General features: G+C 43.4%; 1 protein-coding gene across 2 annotated transcripts in view; it reads left to right on the forward strand.

Moving 5' to 3' along the window:
* snx29 (sorting nexin 29) overlaps positions 1–25,348 on the forward strand; it is a 119,942-nt gene that overhangs the window by 81,092 nt on the left and 13,502 nt on the right. For both annotated transcript variants that reach the window (XM_076093305.1, XM_076093306.1), the window contains exon 19: positions 17,151–17,291. In XM_076093305.1, coding sequence (XP_075949420.1) covers positions 17,151–17,291 — 141 coding nt within the window. The remainder of the gene's footprint in view (positions 1–17,150; positions 17,292–25,348) is intronic.

A 25,348-nucleotide genomic window follows, 5' to 3' on the forward strand; every position in this document is an offset into this window, starting at 1 on the left:
GAGGTCTTATACTCCAGCTGCCTCACCGCAACCGTCCCCCGGTTCCCCCCCTGTGAGACAGAAACACACACACACACACACACACACACACACACACACACACACACACACACACACACATTCGGTGTCGTTTGTGAGACGGACAGGGAAGCACACTCACAGGCAAACTGAAGCACTGACATAAATGGATATAGGGGTGCAAACACAAATATAATATTCACTGGGTGAAATACACAGACACAAGAATACACACACACACACACACACACACACACTCACACAGATACATGCAGAAACACATGCAAGCGCAGGTACCGTAGATGCACTTCGTCATGCCGTACAAAACCACTTGACAGAATAACACACACACACACACACTGTGCTGTTATCTGCTCTGTAGCCAGGAGGTACAGCTGCAACGTCATTCAGGGGAAACCATATGGGACGGTAAGAGACAGGTGACACATCCCCAGCTCTGACTGATAGTCAGGACTGGCTGGCTAGCGAGCCCAGCCCTTATACATAATAGATGTAAAATTCACAACTCGAGCTGAGAAGCTGTCTGGCGGCTTTTTTTTCTGTGGAATTATCTCCGTCCTTTGGACAGGACAGGGGCGCAACAATGACAAATGAGATGCATTGTTTCAATCCCTCTCGTTCCCGTCACCTCCAGCTTCAGACCCCAGTGTTCGGTGCTCTTTGTTGGAGGGCAGACACTTTGATAAATATGTCCGGACATTTCCCCAACACGTGTGATGAAAGCGATTTTCGACCTTTCTGGCGTCTGTGGCGGTAAAGCGCTCATGCATATAAGGCAGCTCACTTTAATATTACAGCACTGTGTTTGGACTTGCTCCTTGCAATTTGGGGGTTTATTCATGCTGCAGGACTTGCGGGGAAAATACATGGTAATGGTGGCGTCATTAAAGCAGAGTTTCGGAGGGTTCATTACGGAGTGATGTTGCCTCTCATGTATTACCATTACATTTGAATAAGAGAGCGAAGCATCTGATTTTACTGAAAGGTAAATACCCACCGATCTTTGGTCATTTAACAGCTATTTTAGTCCTTAAACACTTACTCCTGTCAGGATGCAAACATGCGTCACCTGCTCTGTGATAAATATAAGTCATGATGTGTTTCTTAAGTTGTGCCTCTTTTTCCTGATCTAAATAAAGATGGAAGCCAGATATTGCATATCTTGAGGTGAACCAACATTTTAGATTGTATTAGTTATTTTGATAACTAATTCCAATATTTTATATTTTTATACCAAATAACTAATATTTTGATCATTTCTTTTAGAAAAAGAGCAGGGATGGTTAAAACAGACATTGAGAATTCTGGATTTACCTTCAGTGAGTGTTGTTCACTGACAAATATTGCCAAGTATTTTTTCTTTTGTCAGTCAAGGTGATGCTTAGCTCTATGACTCGAATGTAATGGCAATACATGAAGGCACAACCTGGCACTCATCTCCAACATTCACTGTCAAACTATAATAGAAACCAGTGTCTTCTTGAGGGTTGATGGGTAATGTTAAACCTGAGGAAATCACACACAAAAGAATTAGATATGAGAACAGTTTGGTTAAAAGTACGAACACATTGAGCGTGCTTATATCTGCCTTGCTTTGGGCAATAATCGGTGTCCACATGCAGTTTGACATTCTTGGACTGACTCAAGCATCGAACCTGAACATTTTCCATGTGTTACACCGATTTAGCCTAATTTCTCCCTCTCAATAACGGTCTGTGAGACTGCTGTCCAGCCCTGGAGCTAGTACAAAGCGCAGCCCATCTGGTGTATTGGATACTTCCCTAACCCAGAGCTATATTCGTCTAATGGCTCCCTATGGAAACAGCTTTTGTTCTTCGACAGGCTAATGGATGGCCAAGGTTACTGGAGTCATTGTTGTTAAGGTGAGGTTGTTATGGTGATTGAACACCGAGCCAACAGTCTTAAAGACCGGAGAGTATCGTGAGGAGGAGTCAGGGGTCTCTGTAAAATACCCTCAAGGGGGTTCATGGACTTTCTTGGACATGCATATGCTTGCAAAATTGAACCAATGATGAGAGCAATGAGCCATAGCCGGAGCAAGAGAGGGTTTAGGGAGGGTCGGGGAGTGAATGGGATTTTAGAAGGAAGGTCACAGCAACCTTGTGGTTTAAAATAAGCACACTAACAGCTCTGTGCTGCTGCTAAACTCGCCTAAAGAGAGCAACAAAGACTGATCCCAAAAACCACCTCTTGCATTGTGTGTCCCTGAATGTCTGCGTCTCCCTCCCTCCCTCCATCTGCACTTCTTTTTCAGCCTCCCTATCTGTCTCCCTCCCTTTGCCAGATTGCGCGGCATTATGGCGCCGCTAAAACCGCTCGTACTCCATTTTCCCCTCTTCTTCAGAGCCACTTTCCTCTCCGAGCTTTCTGAAATGACTTCCATCTAAAGCTCAGTAAGGCCTGTGGGATGGGTGACGAGAGACGGGCCCGCGATGGAGAGCGAGAGACTGATGGATTTGCTCCATTATCAGTCGGGCTTTGCTCTTTGTGGCACGTCGTGCCTCCGGGCCTTCATCCCTCCATCCCTCCCTGTGCCACTTCTCCCCTTCTGAACTCGTAATGAGAGAATTATACCGGCCGCGGCAAATCAGTGTCTCCCTCCCACACAATACCAACAATAGAGGCTATCACTAGAGGAGCGAAGGGAAGCGTCCTTAGCGCGCCGTCAACGAACACATGGACTCATTTGGTGTGTGCAGGAGTGTCTGTGTTTTCATTATCTGCGTATTTTAGGCTGGCATTGTGCTGTGAAAAGAGCATCAGTCAGAAGCTGATGCGGATATTGAGGGGGGGGGGGGGTGGTGTGCGTGTGCGTGTGTGTGTGTGTGTGTGTGTGTGTGTGTGTGTGTGTGTGTGTGTGTGTGTGTGCAATAAGGCAGTGAGCTTAAACTTGTACACAGAAAAAACATGAGAGGCATCTGGATCTAGAGATGGCACTGTCAGTCGGTTGGTTGGTTGGTCTTCCACTCTGGTCCAGACTGAAACATTTTAGTAACTGTTGGTTGGACTGCCATGAAATTCGCTGCAGACGTTCATGTTCTCCTTTGGATGAATCCTACGTACTCTGACCTTTTATCTGGCGCCACCAGCAGGTCAACGTTTACACTTTTCCAGGGAAATATCTCAACTTCTTCTCTGAGATATTGGCACCGGCGTTCTCCCAGAAGATGTGTTCTGCTGCTGATCCTCTGACTTTTGCTCTCGGGCCACCATGAAGTTGACATTTGTCATTTTTTGGTGAATTGTCTTGAAAGCGGTTGGATGCATGTATTAGATTCACTCCTCCCGACTACAATTTTGTGTCTTTGTACCTCGTTGTTGTTTGAGTGTGGGAGGAGTGCGACAATGGAGCGAATGAAACTTTAAGTTCGAGGTCCTTCTGGTCGTCTCTGAAGTTCAGCTCATGTTCATAATCAAGGCAACACCCCCGACTGTAACTCTGAATCAGGCTATTTGGCTCAAGGTATTTTACATTTGTCTTGTCAGACGCTCAGGGGTAGCCCTGCTGAGAAGCTCTCCGCCGCGCTGCTGTCTGATGGGAGCTTTCAGGTCGTTGATTACTAGGTGTCATACCTGTGGTGGTGCAGCAGCGGGAGGGAAATACTCTTCCTGCTGCAGCTGACACCGTCAAGTTATGATAAAGTTTTGTTTGCTGACAAAGAGGAGACAAACATAATACTTATCCGTAGCTTTACATTCTGATTGGGCTTCTGAATAAGCTGAAAGTAGCAAGGTTCTCCTTAACTGATGACTGTAAGTTGAGATTGCATGGACCCACCAGTAGAGGTGAAATGCTTCACCCTATTTATTTAGGGCGTGTGGTGCCAGGTATTACACAGTGCACCTTTTTAAAGAGTTTTGGTGTTTACTGCCTCTTTCATGGATCAAGCCTCTCATCATCATCCATCTCTCCAGCTCTTTCCCCCCTTTTACTTTACGCTCCTCTCTCTTTTATTGCCTCTCTTTGTCTCTTGTTCTTTTTCTTTTTTTTAAAATCAATCAGTCTCTCTCTCTTTCTCACTCACTCACTCTCCCACTCACTCTTTTGCCAATTCTCTCCCAATCATTTTCCATTCTCAGACAGGTTAAGAAGGTGTTGTTGCTCCTGATGATGACTTCCGGGGGCAGTTTGACAGTAACGAAGCACAACTTTGCCTTCACTCCACTTCCCCGATGAGACAAAGACCTATACTTCTCCATGTGTTTTATCCGTGGAGGAGAAAATGCGACTTTGTCAACACAAAGACCTTATCTTGTCCAAATCTGCATGGACTTGTGTATCCATCCATCCATGCATGCATGCATGCACAAACACCATCTAAGTACCCAAGCACAAATGCAATGCAGTGTGAATGAATGAGTCTGTAGAAATAGCAGCAATGTTGAGAACTAGCACCTCTGATCCACGACTCACCGGCTGTTTTTCATATACTTTTGATAGATGTATGTGCATACATTCCAAATGAGCAATTCTCTTTGATCAGCAAAAAGCTGAGCCTAGAATTTCCACACAAAGTTGTCGGCTCACTGCAAAAATTCTCACTGTTTTAATTATGCTAATGAGACTGGATATAACGGCTGTCTCTCTGTCCTTCTACACTTTTGTTGTGCTTCTGTACAACTGAACTAGATTTAAGAGACGCTGGAGTTTTTTTTTTTTTTACCGCTGTATTATCTCCTCTGCATATGTTTGCCTTCATGCAGAGTACAGCACCTTTAACCATAGCCGTTTGCGTACTCTGAGCAAAGAGAACGATGGAAGGTCCCAATTAATAGCCGTTATATAAACCACCCTTGGCTTCCCTGGGCCTCCCGAAGACTTTTAATATGCACCATATGAAACCACATAAATCAGCCACTGAATGAATAATTGAGACGTCCTCGTTGACACTCTTTCAGATGTGTGCACCACTGCCTGCAATGGACCGCCGCCCCCGGAAATGTGTCTGCACCTTTAATTTCTATATTAGCCATTGGATGTGGCCCGGGTTAGCCTGGGAAAATCGTGGCTGCTCAGACGGAAATCTTTCCTTCCAGACGGGCTCAGTGTGAGCCTCTGTGATTAGCCAGAGGCGTAGACTGCATGGTGATGGGTCACTTTATCTATGCAGATGAGATAATACAGCCACATGTATTAATAACGTGAACTCTGAGTGTGTGCCGGTTTGCTGTGTGCGTGTGCCTTCAAAGACGGGTAGATGTTCTTTTTTTTGTTTTTTTCACGCGGGTAATGCTGATGATCTTGTGCCTGATTTTTTTATTTTATTTATATATCGTCGGAGTCTTGAGTGTGTGCGGACGCACACGTGAGTGATTGTGGTTTTGATAATGGCTGGCTGGTGACAGAGGGAGATAACTATTATGTTGATGATGGTTATGATGAATGTTTTACAATGATGATGATAATTACAATCGTTGTCTTGGTGCTACATCCATCAGTCACAGATTAAACACACTCGGGAAGACACAGAGGCTGCTCTTACGGCTGCACGCTGCAGCACGGGCACCACAACAACTTCAGCATCAGCGTCATTTACTTTACATTTACATTTCAGGCACTTAAGTCGGTGCTCTTATCCGGAGTGATTGACAGCGAGGAGGTTGCGATCCAGTGTGTCGTTCAACGGCACTTTAAGAAGATACGTAGCTGTTGATGGACATATGTCGGCAATGGCAGGGCTGTGAGGGGGGGGGGGGGGCAGAATAAGAGCCTGTACAGTATAATGCAATGCAATACAATACGCCTGCAACAAACACCTCTTTCATTGAGCCTAAATAATACTGGATATTTGAGGAAATTAAAAATGCCTTTTTTAACACTTTCTACCAATAGAATCATGATATCAATCAATCTGCTCTGTATCACGCGGCATTCTAAGCCCGCCCACTTTCAGCAGTCCAATCAAATGTGAACGAAAGAAGATATGTTCAAGCAGAAATGCTGTAAATAAAACATTCATTACGGCAAGAGTTTATTTTTAGGCACATGTGCTAATATACATGTGGAAACTAATATATGTGTGATGAGCTTATTGTATTCTGCTAATACTGTTGTTGTTTTGGACAAAATATTACATCCACCTTACAACACAAACACAGCCTCTAAGAGCCTCTGACACAGTCACAACAAAAATATTCAAAACCAAAAAAATAATTCTCACAAAGGTGTGACAGGACTATGTTATTCATAGCAATCCATTACATCGTACAGGCATTGCTTTCATTGTGTGCACTCACTCTACTGCTGAATCCCTAAACGGCCCATCATTTGTTCATTTCTTTGTCATTTATGCTCACTATGCCTCTAACCGGTGAGTTGAGGTGTCGCTACTCTTCTGATAAAACGCTGCCGTTTGTTTCATCGCTTCGTCTCCATCATCTGGATCTCGCCTCTGCTTTAACACAGCAGAAGACAAACCGAGCTGCGTGGTCGTCTCGGAGGCGTCTCTGCTCCGTCCATGCTGTGTGACTTCATCAGCGAGCTGCCCTCCAATAAAAACTTCAAAGGCGCGCAGTTAGCGGGTGGAAATGGGCTCGGCTCGGCCCCCTCCAGGGTGGTGGAATCGGGATCCGGCTGGTGACTGTGTTGTCCCTTTGAGGGAGTGTGATGATCTCTGCTTTAGCCTCAAGACATCTGATTAGATCTTAGGTTGGAGCATAATTTATCAGACTGCCTCCTCCTTCCCTCTCTGCTCCCTCTCCCTTGTTACTCTCCATTTATATTTACCCATTTTGTTTGGGTCTCTAATTGTCTGCCTCTCCCTGTCATGCTTCATTTTTTCCCCCGTCACTCTGCTTTCCCCTCCCCTCTTTCTTTCAGTCTCATTCAGGTCTGCTTCGCTCCACGTCCTCTCCACTCCCCCGCCCTCACCGCCAATCATTTGCTCCCCGGCTTCCTTACTACGCTCGAAGCCAGTTTTCAGGACTCGTCAGTGACTCATTCAGTCATATATGGAAGAGGGGCAGGGAGACGGAGAGTCTCCTACCGCGGCTTAGTTTTTAGTCAAGTGTTTGAGGAGGGCCACGCAGAGGGGAGTGTGAGGGAGGGAGTTGACAGAAGAAGGGAGTGGGAGATGAAGAGAACAGAATCAGGGAAGCAATTCTGATAAAAGACGGGATGAGAGATAAGGGCCGTGGCTTGTCCTGTCTCTCCCCCCCCCCACCCCCCGCTGCGGCGTAAGGCCGTTTTTCCAAGGTAGCCTCTAACTAAGAAGTCGAGCGCTCATATCTGGTTACCACCCGCCGGTCTTAGAGAACTTGTGCTGAGTCTTCAAGTGATTAAAAAAAAAAAAAAAGCTTACAGTGTCTGGTGTAGCGATGGCTGTTTTGTATGAGAGAAAAAAAGAAAGCTGTGTTTTGTTTTTGTTTCCAAAGGGCTTTTACAAAGCCATGTGGCCACACTGGGGGATTCTTTGTCCAGCATGCTCAATGAGTTGTTAACCTGCTGGTGGGTTGTACCTGGGTGTGTACTTACCACCAGCATACTGTGAATGGCTTTACTTCTTCCTTTTGTATGTGGCGACATAATATCAAGTGCTGCTGTAAATATTTCGCCATTTCGGTGTTTCTTTGCAAATTAGCAAGACAATACCGACAAATGAAACTCATTGATCTGATTTGAATTGGCTCCAGATGCACTGCTGTATGTGTTCATTATATCCTTGTTGGTTTCAAATGTTGATGGTTGTCTTTGACGGTGTAGGTTGTCTGCATGCTCGTCATGTTTGTTTTGTTTTTTTTAGGTCTTGGCCCCTGTTATCTTAAAGCTGTTATAATCCATATTTCATGACTGCATCACATGACTACTTGAATGTGAAAAGGGGTTCTCCATAGTAACGTACCCATAGAGAATTATCACCTGACTCGACATTTCAGTTCATTGTTTTGGTTTTTATGACCCACAGGTTTACTGCTTTGGTTCACTCTCACCGCTCTCATCTGCGTAGTTCTCTGCAGTGATCCTCTGCACTCTGCCCAGCACCAGAAGAGAGGCAGAGATAGTAACTAGCTGGTGAACACAGTGGAGGATTTATCAGCTAAAAAGACAGATACTTCCCTTAAAAATACAGCTAAAATGAGAGCGAATATGCCCCAAAAAAGAGTCTCTTGCAGGTTTAAATGCTGTATATTGTGGTGGTCGTGATCTTTGAAAGTTGGATTCAGGATTTGTCTTCGTTACTGCTCAGTCGACTGCATCATGTTGCTTTAAGAACAAGTGCTAATTACCACAATGCCGTTACGGCTAAGAAATGCATGCAAACGATGCATTCAGTCTAATCTGATCTATGTTTGGGATCGTTGTGTTTGAAACTGTGTTTGTGTTTGCATGGTTTTGTCCCCCCCCTGTATGCATTCTGAATAAAACTGATCATGCATTCTGATTATGCTGCAGATCTACATGCAGTCTGCTAAGCAGCGCTATTCTTTTCTACAAAACTCCGTCCTTCAAAAGCACCAATATGCACTCAGGGGTTTGGTAGCAGGCGCAGCGTTGTTTGCCGAGATTTGTAGATGTGACATCTTCTCCATTTCAAACGGTGAAATAGCAAACAGAATATTTGAATAATAAGTCTCCACATTTAGGAGTTTTTTTTTTTGTACAGTCATGTAGGAGAAGCTTGGGTAGTCAGTACAACGAGTGGAAATAACCTCATTACGTATTAATGAGAAGGATCCTCCGTGAAACACCAGCTTTCTTTTTTTTTTTCCCCCATTTTACAGACTAATGCAAGCAACACAAAAGTGATCCATTGATGTGCGCGCCACATACTCACAATGTACGAGACGGCTTTTTAAACGACGTCTAATTGAAATACATTCTTTCCTTTTTGGTCACTTGAAAGCACAAAGGAGTAACTCCTTATTCTGCCGTTGACTTTTTGTCCTGGGAGTCGAGGTGATCGGTGAGGCAGATTTGAGAGGAGGCCGTCTTTTCCCCTCTGCATTTAAGAGCTCACCTCAAACCTCAGGCAACCTCCCTCCAGCAGAGACAGATGGTGGAGGACACACAAGGTGAATGCCTTTTTTTTTTTTTTTGTCTGCCAAAATAAATATCTCAGGCAGACGGGGGAGTTGTTATTCGTTAACGACCGAAGACCTGAGGGGGGGGGGGGGGGTAGAGCTTGCTGCGGTATATACAGAGTCTTGTATTCCCTGCAACTCCTCTGGATCCATGAATCAAGGTAATCAAAAGGACACACACAGTATTTCTCTTTGGCGTTAGGTGAAGCAGCTTTGTAGCTTTCATTGGCTTCCACTTCGAGCGAACAGAGCAGTTTGGATTGTTTTGGTCAGAGTGTCACCCGTTGCTTCATCGCGCCGCCACAGTGATGTCAGAAGTTGTGTTGCTTAGTTTCCTTTTTTCGTGGACGGACATTCATTTCCCCCATTTTAATCATTTGGGATAATTCAAAAGCAAACACTCTCATCAGAAGAATGCTTAGTTTATTTTTCACCCACACGCCTCCATTTTCTCCTCCTCCACACTCTTCCTTTTCTTGACCTTCCACATATTTTGTTTTGTGTGTGTTACTTCACAGGTTCTCTAGTTGCTCCTTCGTCTTGAACGTCTTTAGTTTTCCGCTCCTCTCGACTCCTCCGACAGCTTTCTTTCACCTTTCTCCTCCTCCTCCTTAGGGGTGGGTGATATGGTGAAAATGTTATATCACCCGTTTCTTTTCAGGCACGATCACAATCTAGAGTCGTGTTAGTTCTTTTTAATGTCGGTTTTTAAGACTGTTTTGCAAGTTCCTCAACAGGACAACCAAATTAATTTCCCTATTTAAAAGAATTGTGACAAAACACCATATAAAATGATGTTCTCAATAATAAAAGTTTGTTTAACGTTTCTTTATATATGTATCAGTTACTTTTCCCAAAAATATCTCAGGTAGTTTTTAAAATCCACATGAATCACTACTCTTAAATATAATCCACCACACAGAATTTATTTAAAAATAAATTGTCTTATTTTTAAAGCTGCTTTTCCTGTTATTGAAGTTATTTCCTTCTTCAAAACGGGTGAAGAACACAAGGAGCAAATGCCAGGAGTTGAGTTTTCATTCGAACTAAATTATGACAAATTAATCAGAGCACACAACCGCCTCCAATGTTTCCATATTGTCGACAAACAATGTAGCATTTAAAAGGCTATTTTCTAAGCAGAGTCTCGCGTAGCGCTCCACATAGAACACACCAGGGCTACATTACATCACCTCCAGGATGAAACCGCATCAGTAGTTGTAAATGCAGATCATGGAGACATTTCAACCGTTCGCGATCTAATATTGTCATTTTGCACACACCCCTACGTCTCCTTGTGTTTTCCTCATTTGCATCTTCTGGCTCTTCTCCTCACAGTCTAATTCAGTAGCAGCAGAGCTCTAAAATATACACCTTTACTACAATCTAGGTAGTAATCACTACTCTGCTCTGTCTTTGGCATTGTCTCTCCACGTCTGCACTTTGCCTCGTTGTAAGCTTTCTCTTTTCCTGTATACTTAAAGAACGAGAGCATTTTCTTCTTTTAAAGCTTTAGTGACTTGAGGAGTTCATCATGTCTGATGATTTGAATATGTTTATGAGAGATGTGGATGGAATCTGGTGGCCTTAGTGGTTGGGCGCCCCACACCCTAGGCCCGAGGCCACTCCTGGTTGTACCGAGGTCTAGAGTCTACGGCTAGTGGCTCTGTGAGGCTGTACTTTGGCACAGCAGCGTTTAGAGCTAAATGTCAGCATGCTCACAATGACAATGCTAACATGCCGATGTTTGATGTCCGCCATTGTCTCCGTTTTAGTTTGGTGCCTTGCGAACTATCACAAAGTTCAAGTTTGGTTATAAACCGACCAGTTGAACTTTTAACCTGATGATGGTGCTCGATGTCAGAACATTACCAAAGTTATTACAAACCATCCTCTCTGGGACATGAAACTCTCTACCAAACTATTGTTGTTGAGACATTTTACTCAAAACCACAAATTTCAACCTCAAAGGAAAAGTCAAGGGATCACCAACGAGTATCTGTACAAAATTCCCTGTCAATCCATCCATGAGACATTTCAGTCTGGACCAAAGTGTTGGAGCGAGCAGATAACTAACATCGTCAACCCTAAAGCCACGCTACTAGCATGGCTGAGAAGTATGTTGCTTGCCTGGATGGCGGGTTTCAGGCAGCGAAACAGGGTCAGGGATGCACTCGTACATTCACGGCTGTCCTTTTCTGCCTTGGGCAATTGTTATTTTCAACAATGATCTGTGAAGAGCGAGGGGGATGACATGAGCCTCTGCTGCCTTTGCTTTGGCTTGACTTGAATCATTCTCCTCTTTTGCCCACTTATTCTGTCTCCTTCACTAGAAAGCACACACCAAAGACATCCTTGTACCTCTTGTGTCTTTCCGGTGCTCCAAAGCTTTTCTCTTTCATGTGCTTCCTTTTTTTCCCCACTGGTTTTTCATAGGTTTAAATCATAGCCTCGCAATTAAAACCTGCTAATTTAGTTTTTTGCGATTTGTTTGTGTTTCGGTTGTTTCTTTCTTGCTTCCCTCTGGTTTGATCAACACCTTCAACCAGTGTTGCGTTTCTTTAAAGTCAAACCGACATGTTGAAATAGGCCCGGAGGCAGATGGATTTTGGTTTGTTGTGTTTTCGATCTGTTTCAGTGATAGCTGCCATTGCTACACGTAAATGTAGCTCAAATCAGCTCCCTCCAAACACCAGTCAGGTTGGTGGTACCATAGATTGGTCAACGAAAGACGGCAGCCATCAACCGTGAAGTGAGCTTGAAGGCTCTCTGTGTGGGTGTCCTGTGGTGCCGCAAATGGGTTTGCGCACCAGAGTGGGATCTCCTACAGTTAGCATGCCTGTCAGACGGGGGAACAACAGACCAAGCTCTTTTCAAAGAAATACATCAGAGAGAGAGAGAGACGTCATTATCATCTGCACTTTCTGTGAATTCTCAGCAGTGGCTCACGACTACTCCTAATTCCACCTGCTTGTTGGAATACCCTCAGGCTAAAGATCCAGTGAAATGTCAAGCAAAGAAAAAGGCTGCAATTATCCCTTCACAGACTTCCCGTTTCAGATCTTTATTTCTGTCGTTATTTCACGGCATGCAAGTGCTCTTTTCCTCGGGAAGCTGTCGTGCTGAGAGACGGCCACAGAGATGTAGCTTCGGTACGTGTGCACTTTGCTTGTTCTCCTCGGCTTCATGTGGATTCCTCCCATGAAGGCTGGAACTTCTTTACACTTTGAAATCATGCGTCATTGTGAATGTATGTGTGCAGCAGACCTCGGACCAGCTACCGCTGCTGGTAATGGGCGTCTTCACGAATAAAGTAGAGCTCATGCTAGCCTTTTCACATCTAAGCAGGCGGGGAGCACACAGAGCACAGAGATTGTTGAAATGAATTATCACTCACCGGAAGGACGCGTAGAGAAGACGTATAAAAAGCAACAGAGGAACAGATTTATGTCTGCTTTTGTTCATTTGGGGCATTTTATTTTACATCCTCTTGTCATTGCTCCAGTTTTGATCAGTTCTTTGTCACACAGTATATATTGAGCCTCGGCTAACAGTGAGGGTCCTGTTCTCGCTCCGTGACGTTCTGTCTTAAATGTCAGTAATGATCTATCGGAATAAGTGCAACTCACTGAAGTGAGCATCTAAAACAAATAAAATAATAATAGCTCTGTGTTAATATTTTTAGACCCAACAGAGAACAAACAAGTTATTCACATGGGAGGTAAAAGTTCTGTGTTTTAAATAACATGAAGACTTCTGATCTTTTTTTAGGGGCTATAAAAAATGATGTCAAAAGTCCACTTCACGTCGTTGGCAGCTGTATTATTAATATTTATATGTCGGGTCCTCTAACATGACTACTGGCGCTGCTAAATACATTTTTTTTTCGTCTGTTGAAGCTTATTGTGCAGTTGGCCTACACTCAATTCTGGGAGATTTAGGATAACAATATGAAAATGTTCTTGCATTAGGCCCATGTTATTGCATTACATTCTATGCATTTTAACAGCTACATCTTGTGGCGAGGTACCCTGTATTCCCGGGTCCATTTAGTTGTATTCCTGTGGATAACTGCTCGAATGTTGAAAACATCTCTCCGGTGAAGAGAAGAAAGTTTGATGCACACCAGGAATGCTTTCTAAAATGTCAACAGTAAACAAAGAGTGCAGACGGCTCCTCAGACTCGACACGGTGAGCGCTTCTTCCTAGACCTCCTTTTTCTGCAGTGATGTTCCGCATCACAGAGTGAGGAATCCATCATGGAGAGACGGAGACAACTCTCCGCACCTACATTAGTCTCAATGGACACAAGTGCAAAGCAGCTGATTTCTCCCCTCAAAAGTTATCAGAAGTGAATTTAATGATCAAATAGCATACGGACTGTCCCCCCTCGAGGCTTATGATCTGTAAAACTGTTAATTTACCAATCGGAGGCTTTAAGCAGATTTATTTACTTCGCTGCAGCAAGTTACATGACAGTATATATAGATAAATAAATACAATTATAAATAGATCAATAAATGTACAAATAGAAATTTATTGTCTCATTTAATTTGTCATTTGTTCATTTGTGGTGGCAATTAAGCATTAAATTACATATTTATTTATTTATTTGAGCGTTTAATTAGCTTTGTATTTACATGTTTAATTTTAGCCCCTTAAAATCCCCTCCCTACAGAGCTGAGTGCAGTGAGTTTGCAGCTGAGGTAGCTGAGTAAATTTTGTGTGAAAAGTCGGGATACCAAAGAATTAAATTACAGCACTTCACTACTAAAAAAAACCTCCGTCCTTTATATCACAAATTGCTGACACTTCGGTTACCAAAGGTGGATTTTCCTTCTTGTATTGACTCATTGGGGTTATATTTTCATCAAACGTATTATAATGCTTTCTCAGATATTCTCATAAGCCATTTAAATACAGACAATAAGACCGTGTCCATCACAGTCGAGCTTTCAACTACAGCCAAAACCCATCAACCCTTTTTCCGCGAGGTCCCTCTCGAGCATGATTAGAGGCCCCGGCCCCCGTTTGAAGACTCCTTTTATTGGAGGAATCAAAGCGCCGCTGCTCAAATATTCAAAGATGCTGAATTTGGATGTCGCCAAGATTTTAGTCTGAGATAATGAACGACTACTTGTGATAAGTCCGGGAAGGAGAGAGCTGTTCGCCGTGTGTACGCCAATGAGATGGTGTAAAGTGGATTAAGCTCGCTGTGCTAATACCGCCGTCACTTGTGTGGAGCCATTTGATGTCTGACACACTGCAGACACCGCGGGACTGATTTTGTCGCCACATGTGTGCTTATGCAGCTCCGAATGTGTATTCAGAGCCAAGAGACGACATGTAGCACATATAGATATCTGAACCCATTGTAGCGTGCGCTTTGAAGCAGGCTGTACCGTATGTTCATTAAGGATTATGTAGAGTTATTATTATTATTATTATTATCATGTTTTTACAGTGACGGAGGGGTTGAGGCAAGCATGTAGGTGTGGATGTGTGGAAATTCGGCTCTCCAATGTTTTTTTTTAGGAGATTATGAAGGTGATGGATATGTCTGTGCTTATTTTTCACTCTAACACTTTTGACAAGGCCGGACTAAAGTTGTGAATAATAACATATCGTTCTCGATGATATATGAAAAACAAAAAAAATCTACCTTGGTGAGTTGTTTTTCCTACATTTTTGGTCATCTATCAAAATCTGAAAATTGTCATACAGAGAACTTAAAAATAAAGTCAGACTCTTTGATTTGTCTTGAATACGGGATTCATTGTGACCCAGATTAGTCAGCCGTACACTAAGCTGTAAGAAGTAACGTCCGCACACACACACACACACACACACACACACACACACACACACACACACACACACACACACACACACACACACACAGAATGAGTGGTCCAGCAGAGAGTCCTTCCCTTAACTTGCAAAAAAGAAGTTGGTAAAAACTTAGATGTGCTTCTGTGGGTCAGACACAAAGTGCTGAGCTGACAAGTGTCCCATCCATTAGCAGCCTTGTCTGCTCCCATCTCGTCAGCCACCACTGTCGTTTACCGCATTCTGGTCCGTCTTTCAGGGCGGCTGCTGCTCTTCATGCAAACCAGTGACTGTATATCAGAGGGTTTCAAAGTCTGTGGGCAATTAATTCAGCTTTACATCAGAGAGCTTCCTAGTTTTCATACCACGTTATATGATTAGAAACACCTCCCACTCACTGCGTAGATATCCATTTAAATGACGGTACGTGCCCTTCCTCAGATCATTCTATTCAACTATACCGTGGAGAGTTATTTTCACATGTCTTTTTATAACATTAACGACGTCTAGACGTGTCTGTCAGCGAGACATTTAGGACGGCTAACAAAGCCTCAGCTGTCGGTCTCCTCTGCTCTTAATGGCTGTCCAAAATGTCACACTTCTCTGTGTTTGCCGTGTAACCTAGACTGCACAGTAGCATGCATGCTGACAAAAGAGCACTCAGTAAAAGAACAGTTGCCCTCATTATCCACTTGCACCAATGTCCGTTCAAAATGTCTTAGAGGTTGACATGGACACTAAATGTGGGTTTGTCCCTGATAGTTTGTTGTCTGCACCTCTGAAAAGGACATTAAATGACATCAAATGTGTTTTTAAGAAGGGTAATTCCTTGAAGCCAAACATTGAGCCCCAAATGCCTTATTTATCATATTAATCATGATATGAAGCAGGGCTGGGCAACATATCGGGATATGAGACTCGATATCGTCTTAGATTTTGTAGGTTTTGTCTTGTCAGTGTTTCACTTTTCGTTAAATTCTCTGAACTTACCTTTTTTTCTAGCTGTTCTATCATTTGCCTTCACCCACTTAGTCTTTATATACACATTACTGGTGATTATTTATTTAAAAAAGTGTAAGTATTTTGTGAAAGCACCAATAGTCAACCCTCCAATATCGTCACAATATCAAGGTGTTTAGCCAGAAGAACCGTGATATTTGCGTTGGTCCGTATCATATTGTCCCCAGGAATTCATGGTCCCAAGAGGATACATCCTAAGGACTTGTGTGATCCTCTGATGTTTCCTCTAATGCCACTAGTGGGTCTGAGATTTCATTGATCCAGTGAAATATCTCGTCATTAAATGTTTGCACAGATGTGATACTTGTCTAAATGTGGGAACAACACCACTTATTTTCAGACATTCTGTCCCGGTAGCCAATTATAGTGTTGTATTTGAAGCGTGAGAGAGAGAGAGAGAAGTTCAAACCTTTGCCTACTTTCAGCAGTTGCGTTTGACTAACAACTTCTCTGAGACCTCTAAAAGGCTGCACCACATCCACTCTTGTGTCTTGACTTTTAGCATGAAACGTCTTGCGTTTCATGCTCCTGACGGAGCAGGAGGAAGGGAACCTGCAGTTCAACATTATGGCGCAGACGTTCTCGGCTTTTGATTACGTAATTTTTTGATTTTCCTGGTGTGGGGGGGTGATGAAGGAGATTCGTCAATTTTTAAATCAATTTCTGTTTGTGTGCACCTGAATCTAGTCCGTATGTTTTGTTGTTGGGCACTTTTTGAATTGAATTCTCAAAAGCCTGTCTCTGTGTTCTGTGTTTCTGCTGTGAAAATGGGACCCATCTCTCGCTCTCTTCCTTGTAATAGGCTCATCTCTCCTTCTCCGTCTGCTCTCTCTATCTTTCGCGAGTCTGAATAAAGCAGCTAATGGTGCATGGAAATGGTGGCACCACAGTCGCGCCTATAGACAGACTTTTTTTCCCCTCTGTTGTGTGTTGCAGCATTTAAGTGAAAATACACATTTACAAGGATGAGAGGACGTCATTCTTTCACCCATCTCATTCATTCATTGTAAAGCACAGTAAGAGCTCTACAGCGTGCTGTTGGTGTTTTCTTTCTTTTTTATCCTTTTGAATATTTGATAAATGAGTTCTGGTTTCGTTAGCTTCTCAAAGGGGGTTTCAGTTTGTCTCTATAGTGTTGCATTTGTATTAATGATTTGAGGACATGCTGCTGCTGATGTTAAATATGATGATGATGATGGTGTTGTCTTCCCTGTCCCCAGGTCTACATCCGGATCCTGGACAACGAGTGGAACGTGTACAGGCGCTACACCGAGTTCAGGGAGCTCCACAACCACCTGAGGACCCAGTTTCCACAGGTGGACACCTTCAACTTCCCACCCAAGAAAGCCATAGGGAACAAGGTGAGCATGGCCTGTTTGTGTGTGACCGACTGTGGACCTTTCTCTGTGACTGTGTCCAACACTTCTGTGGAGCAGTAGTACATAAAGACCTCCTTGATAATTATGCACAAAATCTGTAAAACATTAAACATAATCCTTGATTTGTTTTAAGCAGAACTATAATTTCTAGTCATCAATCGTCGATTTTGTTTGCAGATTATATTAGCTTTAGCTAGCTAGCTAATTAAGCTAATGTTAGTTGCAGGAGTTGGTGGTCTTATTAATGTTCACAGCTTCCTCGTTTTAAAATGAGAATCTTGATAAATGGGTCTTAATTACGCTCTGGATGGCTACATCAATTAGTTTGTCGAGTCTCAGGCAAGGTTCCCTCGTCTCAATGGTTTTGGTTAGATGACTGAAATAAGGTCTGTGGTTAACACGAGAGATTGTAACGTTTTGTTCAAAGACATAAAAAAATAGGTCAGTAAATACCCCACTCGTGGCTTTTGAAGCTTCTACATGTCTTTTGAAAAGTGGCTCAATGTGACGACAGACGTTGTCGGGGTTGTTGCGCAAAATAAAATAGAGAATAATGATGCAAAACAGTAATAATACAGTGGTAAGCTAGTTAGCCGGACATGCTAATATTTCAGCTAATGTTTAGCGACGCCTTAAAACTTTAGATTTTTTAGTTTTTAGTTTTAGATTGGCTTAAAAAACAAAAACAACCATCCTCTAAACTCTTTAAATGCAGAGTGTAGCTCTTACCACAGCCCCCATGGGGACAAAGCCAAAGCTCTGCAGACTCGCTGTGCCGAGTCATTTTCGCTAAGCTCTCCCTTCAGAGGGACTGAATGGTTGTTTCAACCCTTTTCATATAAAAGACACTATCCCCACATGACTTTGACCAGTTATCAAAAACAATTCATGTCGGCCTGTAAAGATGGAGTTAACCAGCACCATTTCCCTGCCAGCACTTATTCACTTATGCTCTTTCACGATCTTTTTTTCCTGACACACACACACACACACACCAAACCTCCCTCTTCATCTACAGGGAACAAACACTGCTCCAGGTCTCCATGGCTCACTTACCTGTCTAGTTACTAGGAGATCTCTCTACCTATCGCTCCCCCTCACCCCTCTCCTCTCCTCTCTCCTTTTTCATCCTGTTCTCCTCTGTCTCCCTCCAACATTTGGGAGATAATTTGGTTCTGACCCCAATTCTCTGGCTGGTCGGATTTGACGCCGGTCTGACTCCCCCACCTTCAAAGACACTGCGCTTTCACAGCTAGAAAAGGGACTGAACGCCACTGTGCAGGTGCTGCAGTTGTGAGAGGAGGTTGAGTGTCTGTGTCTGTCTGTGTGTGTGTTGTGGGTCTGCAGGACCGTGTGGGATCATGTGGAAGTCCAAGTGTCTATCAAAGGCCTCTGTGTCATTGTGTGCTGGAAAGCTCTCTGAAAGCTCTCTGAAAGCCAATTACGCTGCAGGTTTGTGTGAATTATTGGCTTTCACCATCTCCAGGAAGTCGTCCGTCACCGTACAGAAAGCAGCCCCCGGTTTTGTTGCTCTCTGACTGCATTTTAAAGCAGGAGCACTGCTGGAAAAGACCTACACACACACACACACACCATGAACACTCGCTTTACGCTTTCCTGTCAAGTATCAAAAGTAGCTTAACACCAGACTCTTTTCTCCTGACCTCGCTGCACTCATGTGGAGGTGTACTCGGGGTGTGATGCTGCTGTTGTGTGTGTGTGTGTTGAAACTTTCAACCAGAAGAGTTCAGTTTATGATTTTCAGGGTTTATGTCGTTACGGTGGAAATTCAATCATTCTTCATAACAGGCGTAAATAATAGATGTTGTCAAACACCTCTCTTCTTCTGTTGTCTTGATTTATATTTCAGTTGCATTCACTCAGTGTTTTCTTCTCATAATACATAACATATTAGCTGTTCTCTATATATTTTCATCTCATTTTCTTTTTACCCAAATTACCTTTTCCTTTGTTTGCCATCATGTTTCTTTTTGTGTTGAGTGGATCCATTTATAAGCCTCTTGAGGTCTCTTCCTCCCCCACTCTCTCCATTAACAGTTTCTATTACTTTACAAATATACTCTGCCCGCAGTGATGATGTTCAAGTCACGTTTGCACTGTGGAGACCAGCTTCTCTGTTAATTTGTCTTCCAAGTCGATACTAAAGCCTAAAATATACAGCCGTATATAGACAGAAGCTAAAATCTCTCTCCCTGTCTTGTTTAACTTCTTTAACCATTCAGCCCATTTGACAGAAGCGTTTTTGCGAGGCACTTCTTACAAATGTTGCGTCTCACAAAAGGGTTGTTGCTCAACAATTTCCAGGGCTCTCGCATGCTCATGCTTGGGACAGTATGGTATTTGTTATGATTGGTTTAACGTGTGAAAATGAGCAAGAGGAAATGATCTCGTGTTGCAAATAGCAGCTTGCATTCCGCAAATCTGGTCAAACTAAGCTCAATATCTGTGTCCTTGAACATGCATTATAACTTCTAGTGTTGGAGAAGTTGTCTCATAAGCTGGACTCTGTATGCACTCTATGTGATGTCTTCTAAGTCAGAACCCTTTTGGATCTTATGTGCATGGCAAAAAAACTCCACTCTGACTCTCATCTGAGAGTCTTAATTAATCCAGCTGTTCTTCAGTCGCAGACCTCCGTTAATAACCTGAAAGTATTGGGCTATGAAAAAATTCTAAATATCTCAAAAATTGCATTTGATTGAAAAATTGGTGAATCAGAAGAGATAAGCTGCACAAACGGTTTTCAAATTGGAACATTTGTCATGGACACTATCAGTACTGCCTTGACAAAAATGAAAACATCTTTGCTCCACTCACACACTCACACACATATGCTATACGTAGTAACCGTGTCAAGATCAACATTTTGGCGGGCCATGCATTTTATACCTGGGCCTTCAGTGCTGAAACACCACCTAATAACCTCATGATGGCGCCACAGCTACGGTTATTTGTTTCTATTGGTGTAATAATACACGTATTCGTATTAAACCGTTCGGTACGAGGCTTACGAACCGAACAATACGTTTGAATAATACTAGTGCATTTGGAAAATTCAGAAGCTTAAATTGTGGGAAATATAATGTTTTCAGTGGACAACGGGCTGTGACCTCTGAACCCGGAACAAAACAAAAACCAGCTGAGGCACCGCACTTCTGGGAGGCTACGCTAAACTAGCTTAACAAACAATAACTCCGTGCATGACGGTATGCTTCGTAATTAATGGACAATGCATACAGTCCAAATCTATATAATTAACACAATGACAACAACAAACTCACAAGAACCAGTCACATATATTCATATGACAACAAAGCAACAAATCAATCCAGCAGACCTGCAGCAACACGCATTCTGCTACACACTCGAGGGCCATTCAGATATTAGATGTAAAAAAACAAACTGTTGACTTAAAGACAAACACCATCCTCCTTTCTTTGTTGACAAAGAGTTTAATCCAACGGTTAAATCCCAACTCACAAATCCGTTTCTCCTCCTTCAGCCATTGAGTGATAAAAAAACAAAGCTAGGTAAAAAAAATAAACATCTACACCAAGCAAAATGCAAAAAATGTCATCATTTCTTCTATATCTGTCAATTTGAACTCTTACTACTCCGACTAAGCCTCTGCTTAAGTTTCGTTTCACGATAGTCACGTGCTCGCCCACTGACCAATCACAGCACACGCTGCACCTCACTGCAGTGCTGTACCTTAAAACTGAGCTGCCCGTTAATGCTGACGTACTTGTAGGCCGGCTAGCAGGCTCTGACACGTCAAAGAATACGCCCAACATGTCAAACTAAAGATCTGAGTGGTTGAAGACTATGACAATCAACAATATCGTCCCCATTCACTTAAACTGCACAGGGATTCACTTGTGAGTCTGCAGGCCTCGGGCCTCTGTTCTTACCTAGAGACACAGAGGTGAAATCTGATTGGATGAAAGCTCTACTTAAAACAAGCTGCACTGGAAGCAGAGCAACTGAGGAAGACAGTAGCTGTGCAATGAGAACATAAGATAATGGGGAAAATATTTTTATAAATTATAATACATGTCGTGTATTTAAGAAAAATTATAAAATAGCTATAACTTTGTGATTCTCTTTAGGCCAGCAGAGAAGGCCTTGCAGGCCCTGACGGCCCACCACTGGATGTTATGAAGACCTTCAAGCTGTGAAATGAAATAAATGTAATAATTTCTTTAAATTTCTCAAATGAGCTGCTGTAGCAGCAGAAGTTTTGAAGGAAACAGAGCTCAAGGCCTTAGGGACCAGACTGAAATGAAACGAGGGAGCAGGTGGACGGCTTTTTAGCTCAAAGATTTGATAAATAACAGATCGGTGAAGTATGCGCGTGTGTGTGTGTGCCTGCAAAACAGGAATTTCTCTGTGAAAGCTGAAGCTGCACGGCATAAAAGACAGTTATTGTGTGTGTTTCAGAGAGAATGTATTGGCTGTGTGTGCATGAGGTGTGTGTGTGTTCACAACTATGTCTCTATACCCCAGAAGTGAGCCTGTGCAGCATGGAGTGCGTACTTTGTATATTCAGGCGTGTTTGTTGTGCGTCTGGTGTTGTTGGTAATCAGCAGGCCTGCCGTGTTGAGCTTCCCTGTTATTTCAAACCAGTCGGTGTTTGTTTCTGGCTCTCTAGGAGCACTTTGGAGTGTCGGCGGTGGAAACAGCCTTCTTAAGGTGAGGAGGGGAGCAGTGCTGCTGCAGGAATGAAGCGTGCCAAGATTATTTTACTCCCACAGTAATGCTGATGTTTTGAGTCGGCTTGTTTTACTTGTTTCAAATAATAGTGCTGGAAATTCAGTTTTCAGCAATCTCTGTCCTGCATTGTCCTAATTGGGGGATTATGTATAAAATGGGTTGCTGTAAACCCAATAAACTCCCTTAAAGCCACAGTTAAAGCTGCATTCACACCAAATCAGGTGTCGAGGCGAAAATGGCACTCATTCCATTCGTTTGAACGAATGTGCAGGAAGCGAAAGAAAATCGAGCGGCCTGGGGGCGAAAAGTTGACGCGTAAACAGCTTTTTGAAAGAGACGCAACCCGACGTCACGTAAACCTCGATGCAGATCTGTACACATTCATTCATAGGCCGCTGCAGACAGATTCACTGACTTTCCTGCTTAATCCGCATTAAAGGTTATTTTCTGTGCAGATTTTGTTCAGAGGATTATAATAATGATGTAAAATTATTAGTAACGTATCTAACTACCAAAGTAAAAGTAATAATTATTACTTTTTAAAGGAGTAATAACTGAGTAACCAGTCCTTCTCTGTCTGTTTGCGTGTATTTGTTTCGTTTTTTCTCATCTCCGTCTCCCTGTTTTTGCTACAATCGGTCTTTAAGTCCTCTTTCCCGCTTTCTTCCGTTACAAAGTGACACTTTCGCGACAGTGTTGCACACCCAAAGCTGATTTTGATACACACAGACACACACAGACACGGGGCCTCTCACTATGATGCGTGGCGAATGATGGAGAAATGTTAATGTCAGGAGTGAAGCGAGAGGGAGAGACCATCAAAAGCCTTTTAACGGCAGCACCGTGAATATCTGCTCCGCTGTGGTTCTCCCTGCAAAGGATGAAACATGCCAACTTGCCAGTGGAGATCAGGCAGTAGAGGAAATGCGTGCACAAACACACATCACTTACTCTATTACATGACAAGGACAGTCGGTTTCATCATCACGTCCACACTTCCCCCGAATGATCGACAGCTCGGAGGGAAACACAGCTGCAGTTCTGCCCTGCTGTGGATTTAAGTCAGTAGAAATCTGACGGAAAAACGTCACACACGCATCACATGTAAAGCAGGTAACTTACACACACACACGTTTGTGAGATTATCTATGCTAAAACACGTCACTGACTTCTCAGGCAGCTTGCATGCCGGTGCCCTGTGATTGGACCGTTCAGCTAATCTTCTGCCTCGTGTGGTGTCAGGACCCATCAATAGTGCAACAGGGTTAGAAGTGTTAACCGAATGTGGGCTTAACTCCTGCACCCTCTGCTTGAATCACATGTTACACCTGAAGAGACTAATATATAATAGATATGTGTGCCAATGTCTGTATTGTTTTTTAGCAGTATGTTACGCACAATGCTCTCACAATGATCTATAGATGATAGATCATGTGTGTGTGTGTACACAGAACCCTTAGTTGACATTTCAGACGGGACACCTTCACCCATCGCTATTTAAGGAGCAGTCATGTGAATACTGTTGAGTGACTCCTCGTTTTGATTCATTTCATTTAGAAATTGGCTCATGTCTCATCAGCCGGTGGCCGTTGACCCCTGACGGTGGCAGCCGTTGACCCCTGACGGTGGCAGCCGTTGACCCCTGACGGTGGCAGCCGTGGCCCCCCCGCGAGGCCTCGTCGCCACCAAGACTTTGCCTCGTTGACTCATTTGTGCATCTGTGTCCTGTCTGGTCCCGCTAACGAGACTCTCCCTCTCTGTGTCTCCGAGCGCTTTGGGAGAGACCGTCCAGCTGTGTGACCCAACAATACAGATGATGTTAAACACACACACACACACACACACACACACAAAGAGAGATACAGATGCACACACTCTGGCTGTGACAGCTCTTAACCAGCTGATTTGTCAGGGGCCTGGCCAGGCATACAGGCTAAATGTTCCCAAGTCGCGCCTGTCAAATCCCTCCTGATGCGAACGCTGAGACAGAGAGGGGCCACAATGATTACATCAAAGACACGTTGTCGTCAGACCCCAGAGTCCAGCTATCAGTGTTTCTCACTGGCCGCACCTCATCCAGATTTTATAACTTGTGTCCAAAGGCCCTTGCGAGTTTTTTTTTTTTTTTTTTTTTTTTCAAACACCAATTTCTCTCATTCGCCCACTTGTGTCACTGTCCTCCCCTCCTGCTCCTTGAAGTCACTCATCCGCCTCAGGCTCCCAAACAAATAGCTTCATTTTGGGCTTTTATCTCTCTCTCTCTTTGTTCTCTCAAGGCCGCAAATGGAGACGACGTGGTTTTCTTTTCCCAGGAGCGACGGATTAAAAGAGAGACGCAGCGGGAAAGAGTCTTTTGGGGATCTGTTTCGTCAGACGCTTGAGATAACTCTCTCAATCAGCACGTCCATGTTTAGTGAGCAGTCGTATGAGACTGTGGGGAAGATCGACTTTGATTTCCTCAAGTCTTGACATCAACAGTTGCAGACTAATGGGATGTGTCAAGCCGCTAAGCTGTATCGCTGTGGTCTTGGTCACTGAAGCCGACCACCTCGTAAAATTTCACTGTTGACTTCAGGCTCTGAATTAGCTTTCAGTCGCTGTTGATACCACAGTTTATTAAGATGTTCTTAATGTGTGCCAAACAGTTTCTAGGCTCTGAGCACTAACTTCCTGGAATCTCCGGTTGTTCCCGTTGGTTGACACTTGATGCTTCCGGGGGAAGGACGGGTCCTTTTAAGTCAGGTCCTACAGAGGCTCGGCAAGACCCCTTCCTAGCATTCGGATAGCACGCAATGGAACGATTCACCTCGTCCACTTCAAAGCTGGAGAGCACGTGATCATAAGCCAATCATATGCCAACTCGTTAACAACGATGTAATACTGAAGTCTACACAGAAAAACCTACATAAGGAGGATGACATTGACACAGGGAGAGAGTATAGGCAAGATGAAAACAGTGATTCAAATCATTAATTGATGCGTTCTTAGACACCAGATATTTGTGTTAATAGAATCTAAAACAATGGCAATGAGAATAATTCCGGTAACATTACATAAAAGTCCTGAACGGTAGTCATAACAAGAAGTGGCGCTTACACAACTACCGTTTGCCCTCGGCAGTCGCCCCATCTGCACAGACACGGAGAAGAGTGCCAAGGCTGCCCTGATTAATTAATCAGAAACTACAAAGTGAATTATTAACCAGTCCTAGTATGTTGTGTTCACATATTATGCAATATACATGTTTTACTTTTAATTATGTCAAAGAGACATTGTGGAGGTCTTGCATGAGCGTTCCTGAAGTG

The sequence above is a fragment of the Anarhichas minor genome, unplaced genomic scaffold, assembly GCF_050575085.1.
Source record: "Anarhichas minor isolate MPS153535 unplaced genomic scaffold, ASM5057508v1 ptg000017l, whole genome shotgun sequence".
Taxonomy (NCBI): Eukaryota; Metazoa; Chordata; class Actinopteri; order Perciformes; family Anarhichadidae; genus Anarhichas; species Anarhichas minor.